This window comes from Lotus japonicus, chromosome 3 (genome assembly GCF_012489685.1).
Source record: "Lotus japonicus ecotype B-129 chromosome 3, LjGifu_v1.2".
NCBI lineage: Eukaryota > Viridiplantae > Streptophyta > Magnoliopsida > Fabales > Fabaceae > Lotus > Lotus japonicus.
Genome location: NC_080043.1, coordinates 7022744 through 7039161, shown reverse-complemented (window position 1 = coordinate 7039161; position 16418 = coordinate 7022744). Strand labels below are relative to the sequence as shown.

At 34.1% G+C, this 16418-nt stretch overlaps 2 protein-coding genes across 2 annotated transcripts; both read left to right on the top strand.

The window, feature by feature from the left end:
* Positions 1–1796: 1796 nt before the first annotated feature.
* Positions 1797–3316, top strand: LOC130743505 (NAC domain-containing protein 83-like). The gene is made up of 3 exons (XM_057595756.1): positions 1797–1977; positions 2503–2762; positions 3176–3316. The coding sequence occupies exons 1-3, from the start codon at positions 1797–1799 to the stop codon at positions 3314–3316; spliced, it is 582 nt and encodes a 193-aa protein (XP_057451739.1).
* Positions 3317–8507: 5191 nt separating this feature from the next.
* Positions 8508–13629, top strand: LOC130749276 (ranBP2-type zinc finger protein At1g67325-like). The gene is made up of 7 exons (XM_057602606.1): positions 8508–8652; positions 8766–8811; positions 9457–9569; positions 10144–10348; positions 10785–10898; positions 11964–12070; positions 13208–13629. Exons 1-7 carry the CDS (start codon positions 8638–8640, stop codon positions 13340–13342), a joined length of 735 nt encoding a protein of 244 aa, XP_057458589.1. The 5' UTR covers positions 8508–8637; the 3' UTR covers positions 13343–13629.
* The last annotated feature ends 2789 nt before the right edge of the window (positions 13630–16418 follow it).

The following is a 16418-nucleotide window of genomic DNA, read 5'->3' as shown; positions in this document are numbered from 1 at the left end:
GGCGATTTTGTTGCTTCCTATGCCTATACTTGTAGGGTCTTTTTCTTGGTCCTTTTCTGCTGCTTGGGGCACTCTTTGTTGGGTATTTTGGCCAGGCTCGATCTTTATGAGTGTTTGAGAGCGTTTTCCTCGTTTTGAGGTGTTCAGAGGTATTTTTTCTACTGCTAACTTTATCTGTTATGTATTCTCTTCTTGAGAGAGCTCTCAAGCTTTTCGCTAATATATACTTTTATATTTCTAATAAAAAAAAACTTCAAATAGTTAAAGACAATTGAAAAACAACGTTAAAGCTTTTTTTTTGTAAGTAACAACGGTAAACATGAATCAAATATTTTAAAATAAATGACAAATAAAATTTGAAAATCAATCAATATTCGTTAAGAATAATAATTGATTTCAATTTTCGTAATTTGATAAATTTAAAGAAATAGCAAATTTAAATTACTAGACGGTAATAAGAAACTTTTAGGGATAGATAGACTTTCAAAAAAAAAAAGATAGCAATAAATTTAATATCAATATGTAAATTTTTATTAATTTTTAAAAATATTTATCATAAATTTATATTTAATCTATTAAAGTTTAATGGACGAGTTTTGTTAATTTAAATTTGTAACAAAAAAAATTGATTTAAATTTGCATCTTTTTTAAAATTGCCTTCTGATCAATATGAATTTAAATTATTAATTACCAAAAAATGAAATAATGAAAATTTATGAATTAAGACGTATGAAACTGAAAAATAATAATCATTAGTGATAATGGAAAACTAATTATTTATTATTTCTAGTTAGGGGGGGGGGGGGGAATACAATAATCGTGACAATATGAGCACTTATGGAGCACTTTATGGAATAATGCGGTGAAGGAAAAATAATGATGAATATTTATTGTAAATTATTTTGATATGGATAAATACTAACCATACAAATTTACTATATTGAAATGTCCTATCATAAAGTAATTATTTACTTGTTAATTAAATTTGAAATATAAATAAATATGGAAACAAATATATAAAGAAAAATATAAAGTAGGAGAATAAGTTTAGAAGGTTTTCCTAAAACTCAAATTATTCATGTTTAATATTGTACAACACGATCACTCAAAAAAAAAAAATTGCACAACACGTAAATTCAAAAAATTCAAAAAGAAAATATTGTACAGCACTTATGGTATTTTGTTTAGCAAATTTAAGAAACAATTAACTCAATCCAGGATTATCAGGTTAGTAAAATCCTTTTTATTGTTAAATAAATTTCTTTATTCAATATTGACAGCCGACATTAAATTAAAATAAAAATTATTTTGGCATGTGTTAATTTGTGACGACTGGAAACATACTATATGACTAGAAACATAGAGATATAAACAGAATTAAAAAGATTCCTTTAATTTTGGCATGAGGCTATGACTAGAAACATACTGTTCCTCCTCTCTATTTCTATCTGCATCTTAACGCTCTGACCCACAAACATTGGGATCGAAATTCTTTGTCTTCTTTATTGTCACATTTCTTATTTTACCAATAAAATTGAGGCATGTAATTTAAGAAGAATATATCAGGTAAAGTTATAACTTTCATATCCATACATTATTTTAATTAATGTACCACAATTTCATTGACCAAACAGAGAAAGTAACACCAAATAGGGACATAAGATTTTACTCCCAAATATTGATGACACCGTATTTCTTGTAGCTATAAATTGATCTCCTCCTAACCACAAGATTTTACAACATTGATTCACCCAAAGATTTCAAAGACAAGTCCTTTTGAAATGAAGGACTTAATTATGACTTATGAGGATGAGGATGGGAGTATTAGGTTGCTTCCTGGGTACAAGTTTGATCCCACTGATGAGATTTTTGTGAATTTTTATTTGAGGAGGAGGGTCTTTCACCAACCTCTTTCCGTTCAAATCATACCAGATTTTGATGTGTTTCAGACTGAGCCTTGGGATCTTCCAGGAGGAGGTTGGTAAAACAATTTTGTTTTAAACAAAGTCTCTCATTTTCATTGTTCCGTGAGAATTTAGTGTGTTTGGATTAACATTTGTTTCAATTAATTTTGGTAAAATTGATTATAGTACAAGCGATTTTAAACTTAAGTTAAGTTATTTATATTTGGATATATTTATGAAAAAATAATTTATTCTGAAAAATATTGTGAAATTTATTTGAAAATTTTGACAATTAATTGTGTTCAGCACATAAGCTACTTTCTATAGCTTCTATCGAAATTGATTTTGCCTTTGAAATCGATCCTTCAAAATGACTCCCAAATATCAATATTTTCACCAAAAAAATGATTTTACCCACCATAAATTATTATATTAGAAACCAAAAACAGTCTTAATATTTTATGGTCCTTGTGCTAACCCAAATAATGAGCATAATTGTGTTGTAAAATAAAATCAAAAATTTCATATCCCTTTCATGTGTTGTTTTCAAGTGGAAATTTAACCAAGATGATATTTTGAATTTACCTTGAGTTTGCAGATGGAAAGATTTTTAATGAGCGCAAGTGCTTCTTCCTCAACACCATAGGTCGTGACCTAGAAAACCTTGACATTAGAGTTACTGGAAATGGTCAATGGAGAGTTATAGAGAAAGGAAAAGATGTTCCTATCCCTCGAAACAATGAGGTGATTGGAAAGAGGAACACCTTGAATTTCTGGGAAGTGCAAGGAGGTTGTTGTATGAGGACCAAATGGGTGATGCATGAGTTCTGCCTTGCCTTAATAGCTAACTCATCTAAGGTAATTAAAGAATATTTCAGTGATTTTCCGACTAGAAACCTCTAAAATAACTTTTGTGGTAGAGTTAAACTTAACCCAATTCTAAAACTGACCCTTTTCACTAGTATCATCAAAATTGAGTAGAGATTTAGAGTAAGAGAAATTCTATGGACTCTCTCTTTTGAACACTCTCTCTAACACACTATGAATTATTCATTTCTTGAAAATGAACTCATTTTTCAGAAAATGAGCCAATGTGTTGACTTTTTAACTAGTGAATCAATCACATGAAATGTGTTTAACATAAAGTGTTGGTGATGTCTTTTGAATTAACATGAGAATGATTGGTTAGTAGGTACAATCACTATCAAAGTTGTTTCGTTTTATTTTATTCATTATCAATATTTATCACCGAACTTTGTTACTCATTGCAGATGTCAAATTGGGTTGTATACCAAATCTTTCAAAATAAGGATACAAAGAAGGTGAAGAATGAAAGAGGGTTGAATGAAGAAAAAACCAATGCTAAGAGTGCTGAAGTCATTCATTTCAATACTGAGAGTGGCAGTTTCTAAGGTCCTCCCTCAATGAATCGCTCCTTAAGTAAGGGCAGTGAATATCTCTAAACAAAAGACTTTCCCTGCCTTCTTTGGTGGTTTCGTCACTCGTAATTTACCAATAAAGTATTATTTAATTTAGTGAAATAAATGTCATGTAATACCTATCATTTCTTTTTGCTTTTAATAATTTTTTATTTTTTATCCGTTAATCATATTCCGATGGAATTTTTTTAATTTAAGACACACAGGCAAAAGGTGTTCCTTTCACAAGGCCGAACTATTGAAATTAAATAATGAATTATTATTTTTTCATGAATCACTAACCAAATATGATAAAAGAAAGATAAATAGGAGATAAGATTACAGAAAAAAAAGATAGAGGAGAGAAAAAATAAAAAAAGAATAAAACTCATTGAATAGTAACCATTTATAAAAATATTATCAATCATTATTAACATATTTAAAAATCTCCCGTAAAAAAACATATTTAAAAATCATTTACTAATACAAAAATTTATGAAATTTCCTATAAGAAATTAAATTTTATAAAATATGAGAAAAGAAAGAAAAATAGAATGGAATAAAATTCGTTGAATAAATTAAATCGTCCTTAAGAAGATATTTAGATATTAAAAAATTTATCCAAAAAAATTCTTTGTCATACACCAATGTTCAAACAAATTTCCTAAGCAAGGAAATATGCATGAAGCTAGTTTGCAAAGCATGGAAATATTAATAAATAATAATTTTTTTAATAGCTTTCTTTATATATTTAAATTATAATAATATTTACAATTTTATTTTGAAAAAAATATTTTTATAAATGTTCTATATGAAAATATAAACAAACTCGTGCAAAGAACGTGCAACGCGCAAGTAGTTAATATGTATTAGATAGAGTAAGGGTTATGTTTGAAGGGGAGAGTGAGCTAAAGGAAGAATTGATGCAGGTTGTTGGAGCTCTTCATCTCCATCAAGGGATTGAGGATCGATTGGTTTGGGAGGTCTCATCTGATGGAGCCTTCACTGTAAAGTCAACCTACGCAACTCAATTGGTTCGAGGCCAACAAGTAAATGAAGGTGTGTTTAAAAGAATCCGGTCTATTGCAGCACCCTCAAATATCCAAGCTTTCATTTGGTGGGTAATGTGGGACAGAATTCAGACTAAGGTTAATCTCAAACAGAGAAATATCGTCTAGATGAGGCCTGCCTGTCTTTGTGTATTCTGTCATGCTCAAGAGGAAAGTGTGAATCATCTCTTGTTCTACTGTAATTTTGTGTGGTCAGTTTGGTCAAGCTGCTATAATTGGCTCAGTGTCGACTCAGTCACCCACGAGGAGGCTCAATCTCACTTCTTGCAGCATGGCCAAAATACCTTTTCAATGGAAAAATCAGGGTGGTGGTATGTTTGGGCAGCAGGTGTTTGGTCTCCATGGGAGCATAGGAACAATATGATCTTCAACTTAGGAAATATTTGTTCAGAAAAAGTGGTGACCCTAATCAGATTCCGATCATGGAAGTGACCCAAGTGCAAAAACAGGGAGCTCAAGTACTCCTTTGTTAAGTGGGAGTCAATCCCAAGCCTTTGCCTGGGGTGGGCTCGTCCCGACCAAGTTAGCTTTGTTGTGTCTTTCCTTGGCTTCTTTCACCTCTAGGTTGCGATTGGTTTTGGGGTTGTCGGGTGGGTTTCATCTTTTGTGTGTCTTGTGTTGGGTCCGATTTTGAGTGGTGTGACCCTCTATTTTGCTGCTCTTCCTCCTTCGTGTAGGATGTTTTTTTTTTGTTATATTGTTACTCTCTAGCCTTGAAGGGTGATGTTTCCCCTGTTTAGCTAGTTGCCCTCTTGCTGGCTGTTTTCTTTTTATTGCTTGTTTTGAGTGTGGCACCCCTTTTGTGCCACTATTATTTATATATATTTATTTGCCTTTTAAAAAAATGTATTAGTTAATACTTCTTCATGTTACTATTAACTATTTGTGATTTCTCTGTCAAAAAAAAAAAATTATTTGTGGTTTCTACAATTTTTTTAAATCAAGAGAACCAATCTATAAAGAGATTGACAGAAAATAAACCCCCAATTAAGAAACTCTTGCAACCCTTAAAAAAACCTAAAAATCTAACCTAAAAAAAAACAAGCACAAAAAATGGCCAACTGAAAGCTAGCTTGCACGATGATTTTCTAGAATCAACTTCGTCAATCCTTTAATCTTTACATCCTCGTGACCACTATGCAAATTTGTTGGTATTTCTATTTCTATTTTAAATGAGTTGAGTTTTTATAGAAATAAGTTAATTTGGAAACTAATAAAATTCTTTCGCTTAATTTGGAAATGAATTGACTTGAAAATTTTGAAATAATTAATCTAAAATAAACTAATATTTTAAATTAGAAAAAAATTATTTATTATAGAAAGCACAACTTTATTGAAAAACAAGTAAACTATGAGAGTAAACCTTCCCCATATAGGTTCGAAATACAATGATACCAAATGACTTGTCAGTCTCGTATCCAAACTTAGCCAAATAATCAGCCAACTGATTACCTTCCCGTAATATATGATTAACCCCACTATAGTGAACTGAAGACATCAAGTGATCAATTTCACTAACCTCCCACATCAAATGTCAAGGGCTTTCTTGACCTGCCTAAAAGATAAAGAACAATCATTTTCAATCAAAATATTGTGAAAAGAAAACTGTTGGCAAAATAGTAAATCATGAAGGATAGCCTGAACCTTAGCCTCATATAACCATAATTGACAAATTGCCTTTGAAAAATAGCCAAGCACTTGACTACGATTGTTCCCCGACACACTTCCAATGCCACTGCTGCTTTGGGATCTTTAAGTTCAAACGATAGATGCCTAATTCTTTAATCTCATGTTTTGAGTAAAAACAATGTTATTAATTATATGGCTAAAAAGTATTTTTGGCCCCTGATGTTTTAAGTTTGTGCAAATTCTGCTCCTACTTTATTTTTGTCGACGTTTCTACCCCTCATGTTTTTAAACAGTGCACCGTCTACCCCTCCGTTAGTAAAACTTTTTCAGGAGAGGTTCCTGAGTGAATTGGAGAGATGAAGAGAAGTATATGAAGTTGATGATGATCAAGGAAATGATATAAATTAAATTTATTTGATGTATATATCAATTATGTATGTAATTGAACTGGTTAAATGCATGTTTTGCTACTCACAGGTCTTGAGTTTGAATCTCTCATGCCGCTTTTTCCGATTTCACTTGTAATTTCCACGTGGCACGTCAAAAAAATATGTAAAAAAAAAAGCCAAATCAGCTTATTCCGTTAGTTTTTTATCGTCTGACTGACGGAGGGGTAGGCGGTGCACTGTTTGAAAACATGAGGGGTAGAAACATCGACAAAAATAGAGTAGGGGCAGAATTTGCACAAACTTAAAGCATCAGGGGCCAAAAGTGCTTTTTAGCCTAATTATATCCTTGTGAGATACAAAAAAAAACTCTAAGCTCTACTGTCTCAAGTTTCCAGGGAAATATATGACTCGCTCTACTAATGTCCATATATCATATTTCTCGTCTGAAGATAGTACTATCGTCCACTATTATGACACATCAACAAAAGACCTAACGTTCATGCCCTTGAGGAATTGAGAATGGCTAAAGAATCTAAAGTACATCATGAGAGCTACATAAGACACATTGAACAAAGTGAAAATACAATATTGTCATACATGTCACATCGAATAGCTATATACTAACTCCTACATTCACTCAAAGAGGAAAGATACACCGCACAAAGCTTGTACCTACCTTTTCATAAAATATCTCTGACCAAAGTATTTCAACGAACAAAATCATTAAATGCAAAGTAGATATACACCTTGGATGGTCAATTAACGGAAGACCATAGATGATACAATGTCTCTTGACCAAAAGCAAGAGTATAAAAAAAGACTTGAAGTTTTGAAGAAACAAAACCAACGATTGAAAAGATTATAAGAAGATTGGAAAGATTAGATCAGATTAGAAAAGGTTGAAAAGTGAGAAGAAGACAAAAGTCTTAAGAAAAAACTTTAGAGTGCTCACATGTTAAATCTTTCTGTGAAATACTAAGTATTCATAAGTGTCATATCTTGTATCCATACTAAAAGAGTAACTAGATCTAAAGCTTTCTACATCCCTCTTTGTGAAGAGAATTCAAGTAGAAGAAAAATCATTTCTTGGATTTAGGAGAAGTCCTTGATAATGCTTGGCTAATGAGAAGTCCCTGAGAATACTTGTTGAGGAGAAGTCTTAAAGAATACTTGTGAATGACAAGTCCTTGATACTTGACTGATTTAGTAGAAAATTATGGTAGATACCAAGGTCTGGATGTAGCTCATCGTATTATGGTGAACTATGATAAAACTCTTGTGTGTTATGTTTGCTTTAGTTCTTAACCCCACATATCTTATATGTTGCACTAACACTCTCTTTTGAAAAAGTTTTATCAAGAACTAATATTTCTTTTAAAATGTTGTTTTAATAAGACACAATTCAAACCCCATTTCTTGTCTTCCTGCATTTTTCTCAAGACCCCCTAGAAGGCCCATTAACATTGAATTTCATAGTAGACCCGTGTGATGGTACCCAATCCCTCTGCCTCTGTTCTTACATTTTTGACCCTTCTTCTAACTCGAATTCCTTCAAAACCCTTGACAAACTAATTCGTTTAATAAGGACACTCCTTCCACCATGCTAATATATCCAAATGGAGATACCACACTGTCGAAGCACAAAAAGACTTATTACAGAAAATTACGTCATTCTGAGCCAACCAAATGAACCACACCATAATAAAAGGAACTAAATTAATCAACCACTAAGTTACATGTTCGTCGAACAAAAGAAAGATCTACATAATCAAAGCGAGAAACAAACGAAAGACAATCTCTAGTAATAGACAATAAATGAGAATCACCATCCAATGACTTTTTCCACCGCCGAAAACGTCGGAGACAGCTAGTCTCAAAATATAAAACTAAAATTTATATTCTGATATTCTAATATAATGAAATTTATATTTATACCAATACTTAATTACAAGTAATCCAATATTTACTGAATCTCTAACCTTACGTCGAGACTAAAATCAAAACTCGCTCGCACTACAAGAAGAAACATAATTAACCCCTTTTTTTGTTTTCAACAATCTATAATTAACCCCTTTAAAATAGCATCAATTTCTTTCTTTCCTGAGTCCAACTCAGTAAGCAAAGCCCGTGGGCCGTGCAAGCCCCTGTTTGCTGGCAAAATCAAATACTGTCAACACCGCGTTCTATACTCTCTCACTCTGCTCTCCAATTCACTCTCTCTCTCTCAATGGCTTCTCCCATGGTGGGTTTTCTTCCATTTTCATCTAATTTTACATCTTGTTTTTTCATTTACTGAACAAAGTTTGATTCTTTTCCCTCTTTTCCTTTCTGGGTATTTCGTGATTTTTCTTACAGGACGGTAATCGAGGTTCATTTGGATCAAAAAGGTCTCGCAATGATGGTAAGTTTCATTTGCTTTTTTGGGTGCTTAACGATTTCGGTAGCAAAGTTGCTAACTTTTTGTGTTTTGTTTTATGGGTGGCAATAGTGTCAAATTTATGTGCTTTATGAATTCTTTCAAATTGGCATGATGGGTAGGTTTTGGGTAGAATGCAGCAGTGTAGAGAGTTGAAGGAGAGTGTTTGAGGTGTTGTCTGTTGTGTGTGTTTTTAGGGTTTATGTTCAGGCTAGTACTTTGACTACTTTCATTTGTGAATAAATCTTGGTATATATGCCAGTTTTCTAAGAACTGTTATTTTCGCGATGATTTTGCTGATTATTTTGAAGAATTACGGAAGCTCGGTTTTGTAGTAATTGGGGAATCTGGAATTTGGAATTTTATTTTATTGTTTGTGATGGCTGATGACCTGCTTTGTATTGAAAATGCGAATGATTTTGCAAAGGAGGTTTTCTTGAAAGGTTAAGATGGCAATGATGTTGCGAACATTTTCAGAAAAAAGGTTTTGAAATGTGTTTAAAACAGTTACTGTTACGGTTATTATTCACGGGCATCCTAATACTTGTCAAATTACAATTCTAATTTAGTGTGCTTGCTTGATTTTTTAGTTACATTTCTAAGAGGGTAATTGTTTTTTCATGTAACCAGTGTCACGAAAAGATGGAGACTGGTCTTGCCCTAATTGTGGGAACTTAAACTTCTCATTTAGAACTGTTTGCAATCGGGGACATTGTGGTGCTCCAAGACCACCTATAACTCCAGTAAGTGTTGGTTTGATTTGAATTTATCATTTTGAAGCATTTCCTTTGTGAATGACCAACTTGATTTTAACCACCTTGGAAATACAAATAGATGGCCTATTTAGAACATAGCAGAATCATAATAGTAGTATAAAACCTAATCTTGACAAATTATATGCTAACAGAATTAGCTAACTCCACATATAGGTATAAAGCTTGGATGCTGTTGTTATATATTGCCTTTGTTTTTATCTCACCATCGTCTGCTGATGAGTAACCTCACAGCCAATACCTTAAAGTGGACTGTGCCATATACAATTTTTTGTGTTCTTACCACTTTGTATATTGTTCTTGATAAGGATAACATATACAGCAGAGTATTTTTCTACATTTTCGAGCGGTTTAATGCATTCTTAGAAGAACTTGAGCATAACTTATCCTTCTTGTATGGAGTTATTATATTGCATGGTTACCCGAGGATTTTTTCTAGTTAAGATTAATTTAGTGGAACAAAATGAAAAAATAAAAATTAATATTTGTTTTATGCAATATCACTTTTGATTTGGGTGAGAGCTTAACTGATTGTTTTCTACAGCCTGCCCAGGTTATGAGCCCGTATAACAATGGTCACCCCCAATTCTACTATGGAGGTGTTGTGGCCCCTCCTCCTCTATATGGCGTGTCAAGCAGGTTTGGATCCCCCCTTCCGCATTCTGGAGTACAGTATGACTATGGTCTTTATCCTAGGCCTCGTGTATCATATAGTCCAATACCTCCATTCCTACCTGGAAGTTTTGGAGGTACTCTCCATAACTGTGTCTCTAATTTCTTATAAGCTTTCTTTTATTTTCCCTCCTTTCTTTGATTTAATATTATCAAAGTTAATCCTCATGCATGCTAAATAAACTGAAGTATAAATGTATAATCTTATGATTACCAAGAAACCGATTGAATTTTAGACAGTTTTCTGATTGTCAAACTTATTATTCCCTGCAATAATGAGTAATAACTTTCAGGCTCCTGGAAAGACAACTTTTTTTTTTCTCATTTCTTTTTCCCTCATTTGTTTGGGGAAAATGCTAGTACCAATTAACTTCCTCGCAGCAAACTAGCATTACTGCTTCTTATTTCATTCTAAGAATACTTTTGCATCATATTTTTCTGTAATTTTACCCGTTACATCATGATGTCAGGCATTTCAATGTGTATATTTTGTGCATTTATAACCAAAATCAGGTATTGCTTATAGTCCGAGGCCTAAAATCAATCCCTATGGATATGGCTTTCAAAGTCCTACATGGGACATGGGATTAGTAACCGATAATTCAGCATCTCGGAAACGTCGTGGAGGTATTTACATTTGATATTCTTTTCATTCATACCCATATTATTTGTTTCTTTGGATTGGATGTACTTATGTTTCTGGTCTTTTGCAATTAGTGGTTCTTACTTATAGGTTAGATTATGGTAGTAATTTTCTTTGTATGCTCTCTCATATGTCATGTTAAATTTCGTGAAAAAGAAGAGAAGAAAATGAAACAGATCTTGAGGTGAGGACACAACATCTTCAAGAGTTCAAAACTAACAAGTAAAAAAGGAAACTAAAACTGCTACAAGGTTGCCCAGTCCTGTGCATATCCTAGATGCCACACACCCATAATACACCTTGGAAGAACACCAGGGTGTTGCTAATATTAAAACCTATCTCTTTGAATTTGAGGAGAATAACACACCCTCAAAGATGTGAGCGTTCTACTCCAGCCAAATGTGCACACTGCAACAAATTTTTTCCTATTTCTATTGCCAAGTTCTTTAAACTAAACCATCAGCTGCTACAGAGTATGACTTACATATAAAAAAAACCCTTTGAAGCTATGCCTTTAGAAGAAGGGGTCAATATGCCCATTTAATGTAGCAAGGTATCCATACTGCCGGTAGCCTTGAGACTTGATAAAGCTACATCGACCAGAATCCTGAAAGTGAAACTTACTAGTTTTTTGGTCCTAACCAAGGTATCCCCACTGCCGGTAGCCTTGAGACTAATCCGTCACTCCACAATTAGCGCATTAAGCGGTAGGGGGCTGACCAATGAGTTTTTTCCATTCACAAAAGTTAGGAATCGAACCCCCGACTACTTGTATAGCTTACTTGTATTTCATTACAACCAACTAGCCTTTATTCAATATACTTGTTATCTGTTTTAGTGTTGACCTTATGGCCAATATTGGAATTACATAATATTGAGGCTCAAATTTCCATTAATTATAACAATCCCTTCATGCCCTTCGGCAGGCCTGGGGGACAAAAGAAGTCAAAATGTTTTTACATTTATACAGAGCTTTGCATTACCGTTACTTAAGTATCTACCTCCCTTGGTAAAAAAAAAACTCACACTTCTTTGGATTGTCTATGCAGGGCCTGACGGTTTATCTGAAGGGGACTGGATCTGCCCAAAGTGTGACAATGTTAACTTTGCCTTTAGAACCAATTGCAACATGAAACACTGTGGAGCTCCCAAACCTGTAAGTGTTTTCATATGTTTGAGTGCTGTAATGATCACCAGTGAGCGTTATTCTCTATTTCACCTTCATTTCATTATTTTTATAGTCCTATAACCTTCAAATACGAAAGCCAACTTCTGATATTTCCTATATCGGATAAAAACTCCATGGAGTGAGGAGCCCCTCCTCACCCTAAACCTTCATTAAGCAGAAACAACAACTTTCTGCACTGATTTCCTTAAACTTCAATTCGATCCTCACCCCCCCCCCCCAAACAACGATGGGAACTGATTTAAAAATGTTTTTTGATACCAATGCTTACTTTGTTAATTTTATCAAGCAAATATCCTATTTTATAATTTTGTTCTTTTAGTGGGAACTCGAGAGAGATTTGTGAAACTAACATGCAAAAGCTGCGAGGCAAGTGTGGATGAAGAAAAATCTCACCATTTTCATTTTTAACTTGTATGAGTTTGAGATCCCATATGAAAAAGTCGAGTTACATCGCATGTGAACTCGTTCTTTGATAAACTTGGGTTAACTCGCTAAGTCACTACTGAGTTCATAGGTCCAGCAAAAAATGGAAAAAAACCTGAATTGTTCACTAAACGAAGGCATTATCGTTGGTATTCTTTGCAAATCCCTCTATTGTTGGTATTCTTTGCAAATCCCTCTCTCCTCTCTTTTCCTCTTCTCTGCTCTATTTCTTTGCCTGTCGTGCAGAAGAGTGAGCTGCTGCAGTATTACTAAAATTGTCTACAAATCTCTTGATTTTGAATATTTAGGTTACATAAATTTTTCATAAGTTTCAAATTATGAATTGATAATTAGAGGCATATAAAATAATTAGATTTTTACTCTTGTTTGATTATCATGACTTAGTTTTCAGCTTTAACTTACATTTAGTCATTTCAGTCAAAGTCGTGCCACTTAGCCGAAGAGGTTCTTATATCATTTGTAATAAATGACCGTTTCACTGTAAAGATAAAATTTATAGGAAGACTATGAAAATGAATTTTTACTGCAACAACTTAAAAGAACTCCCCTTATTTTGTTAGGATGGCTGTTAATGATTGTTGTTTTTGTAATTATATATTGGTTTCTGTGTTTCACTTTAACAACATATACTGATTGTTGTTTTTTCATGCTTAATTGAAGGGCAAAAGCCAAGCAAATACAAGTATTCCTGAAGGTAGTTGGACCTGTAAAAAATGTGGGAACCTCAACTATCCCTTCCGAAGTGTATGCAACAGGAAAGACTGTGGAAGTGAGAAAACAGCCTCTGCAAATTAACATCGCTGCATCGTGTATATACATCTGCTGTCGTGCTGTCTAAGGGAGAAGTTCTGGATTTGGAATAGGGAACTAGATGCACTCAAGGGAAGAGTTCCCATGCGGTTAATTTTGGCCTTATTGTTGATGACAACTTAGTTTATAATGGTATTCTATTTGAAAAAAATACTGAGAGTTAAATTAAATGGGATCATACGACATTTGGATTTTCATGCCAATCACTGTTAGGTTGTTTTGTTGAATTCATTCCATGACATCTTGCAGTTATTCTTTTCAAAGTTTTGTCATTGATTCCCTTAGTGCTGTCCTGCAAAAGCTATCTGAATTCACATACCTTGATATTTCTTTGGACTGATTTTTCAATTAAAATGAGATATCACTCAAGAATCAAGATGCTATCATACTACTATCTTTTAGTCCATGTTTACACTTCATTTAAATTAGAAAAAAAATACACTTGACTGATCAGTAAGAGTCAATTTTCTTGGACAAAAAAAGAAAAAGAAGGAATGAGTAAATTTTCAAGCAATGGGGAAAATAGTTATTAGCAATGACAACTTATTAGCTAGTGAATGTTGCTGTTTTTCGTAGAACTAGGTGATTATTGATGTTTTCCAAATTTTAAGTGAGTCTGATGATGTCATGATGATGATATTAACAAGCGTGTGGAGTGGGTTAAGTTAACCAAACACCAAGCCTCGTACAAACAAACACAAACACTGGGTATACCGGCCGAGAAGGTAGAGATCGACCTACTGGAGAGGGCGAAGTTGGGTCGTCGCAGATGTGACACGTACATTGGACCCCGAACAAGATCATGCAATGCTTGATTGGCAAAAGATGATAGGAATTTGACAGACAACACAAACCGTTCAAGGATCTGCATTTCCCTTAAAAGAGTGCATTAGATCCGATCACAAAGTCCAAACATAGGATGACAAAGAGACTTGTTAGTTTTGTCTATTTTTGCATGTTTCTTGTAGAAATTAAAGCAAATCAGCGCGCACGACATAGCTACAAAAAATGGAACTACATGGGATGATTGCATTATTGTGTAGGAAATTTCACATTGATTGTATCATTGCGTGAACTTCTACATAGGATAAACTCCAACCTAGATTCCACTTATCAGTTTTTTCGTTTCTTACACTTGCAAGTACACTAGTTTGAAACAGAACTAAAAAAATAGAAACATTGATCGAATGGTCGTTCCTTCCTATTGAAATAACAGCTGGCTCAGCTTTTTTGGACTTTGTTCATTTAAGGACACCACATGAACAATATTTGAATTTGATATATATAAAATTATCAAAACATCCAATCACAAATAAATAAATAAATTATTCTGGGGTCGGGAAGTAAGTCAAGGAAAGTTTGTCAATATGTTGAATCTGTCTTTTCTTATATAGAAGATTTATGGGATTAATGTTGGCTTCGTTCCAAATGGAGTCATGAAGAGTTCTGTTTTTTTGGGTGACGCTTGCTTCTTGAATTGTCGACGCATTTTAATTAATATAAACAAGTATCATTTTATTTTCAACGAGAAAATGATCAAAAGAGGAAATTCTAAAATAAATTAAACTATGTATCGTTTTAGAACAACCTAATGTTAGTTAATTTACTTGCTTGGTGGTGCATCATCTAAGTTTCTAATGAAATTAAAGTAATGTGTGGCATCCATGAGGGATGAGTCACTCCATCTTATGAGACTTAAAGGTTTTGATGAAAATATGAAACAAAAGGGTCGTGATACTCTGGAACATCGGGAGCCAACTAGATCAGGCCCTAACAGAGGTAGCAAATCCTTAAGACCTAGTAACTCTAGTGTATAGATGAACATTAGGATTACAAGAGATCTCTCTCCCTTTTATAGGATGAGAGTGTAAACCTTGATACATCGATTTGGACCCTAATGCTAAAAAGACCATATAAATATGACCCACCAACATGGCGTAAATGATACATGAACCGCCAACTGGGGCAAAAAATACATAAATACATTAACTGCCCTTTTGGAACAGGGACTACATAAATGGTGTGGATCTGCCTATAAGATGAAGGAATCGTGATGACTTGCCATATGTGAGATGACTCGCTCAATAAGAACTCTCACGCCAGGTGACAAGGTCACTCACCAAGTAGTGGGGTCTCTCGCCAATCTCACCTTGCCTTCGCTCCTCACAACGTCTTTATGGACCAAGTTGCTTCTGAAGCGGGTCCCTTATTATGACGAGTTGCGGTGAAGGGCAGAACTCGTTGATGATACAAATCGAAGCCACAACTGAGAGCTAATTTTAGATCTGGAGAAGAGAGGAGAAATGGTGGTGGTGATGATGGTGACGAGGATAAGAGAAGATAGGTGGTGGTGGACTAATGACGGTTGCAATGGCTCATTGGGTTCGTTGTGACGAAAAGAAGAGAGGACAAGTGGTGGCGTGATAGGTGAGGATAGAAAGCTCTGGTGGTGATTGGTGCGACACTTAGGGTTTGCTTCGAAGGGTAGGGTTTGCAGGCACATGGTGGTGGCTTGATGGGGTTGGCGGCTAGGGTTTGTAGTGAGAGGTTGAAGGCTAGGGTTAGTGAGAGTATTTATTAGGTTAGGATTGGGTTGTAGTATAGGTTGGGTTGGACTTGTAGATTTTTTTGTACGAACTGTTTCGGTTGGTTCGATTGGGTTGGAGCCTAATCCGACCGCAGAAAACTCGTTCTCATCACCCGTCAGACCCATTTTTGGGCTAGACTAGCTCGATTTCACCAAATGGGCTCAGTTTTGATAGGTTATGTTCGAGCCGGTTCATATTGGACAACCCTACTAGATAGTGCGTACCTAGTAGTGTTTCCTTATGACATATATATGTCGTAGGAACTAGTCAGCAATTAGCCATAAGTACTGAGGTGATAAGTTAGCAAAATAATAAAATTTAAATTTGGACATTGGATTGTTTATTTTAGATGATGTGTGAAGATTATTTTTGCATATATATCTGTTGGTACTATTGTAAAAGTAACATTAACACTCATTCTAAAATAAAATGTGAACATCATTTTTTTTAGGCTTAAATAACATTTTGGTCCT

Excerpts from the sequence above, each read along its gene's own strand:
- LOC130743505 (XM_057595756.1), top strand. The coding sequence starts at position 1,797 with ATGACTTATGAGGATGAGGATGGGAGTATTAGGTTGCTTCCTGGGTAC. Across the intron at positions 1,978-2,502 it reads TTGGGATCTTCCAGGAGGAG|ATGGAAAGATTTTTAATGAG; the intron begins GTTGGTAAAACA and ends TTGAGTTTGCAG. Across the intron at positions 2,763-3,175 it reads TAATAGCTAACTCATCTAAG|ATGTCAAATTGGGTTGTATA; the intron begins GTAATTAAAGAA and ends TACTCATTGCAG.
- LOC130749276 (XM_057602606.1), top strand. Across the intron at positions 9,570-10,143 it reads CAAGACCACCTATAACTCCA|CCTGCCCAGGTTATGAGCCC; the intron begins GTAAGTGTTGGT and ends TGTTTTCTACAG. Across the intron at positions 12,071-13,207 it reads ACTGTGGAGCTCCCAAACCT|GGCAAAAGCCAAGCAAATAC; the intron begins GTAAGTGTTTTC and ends GCTTAATTGAAG.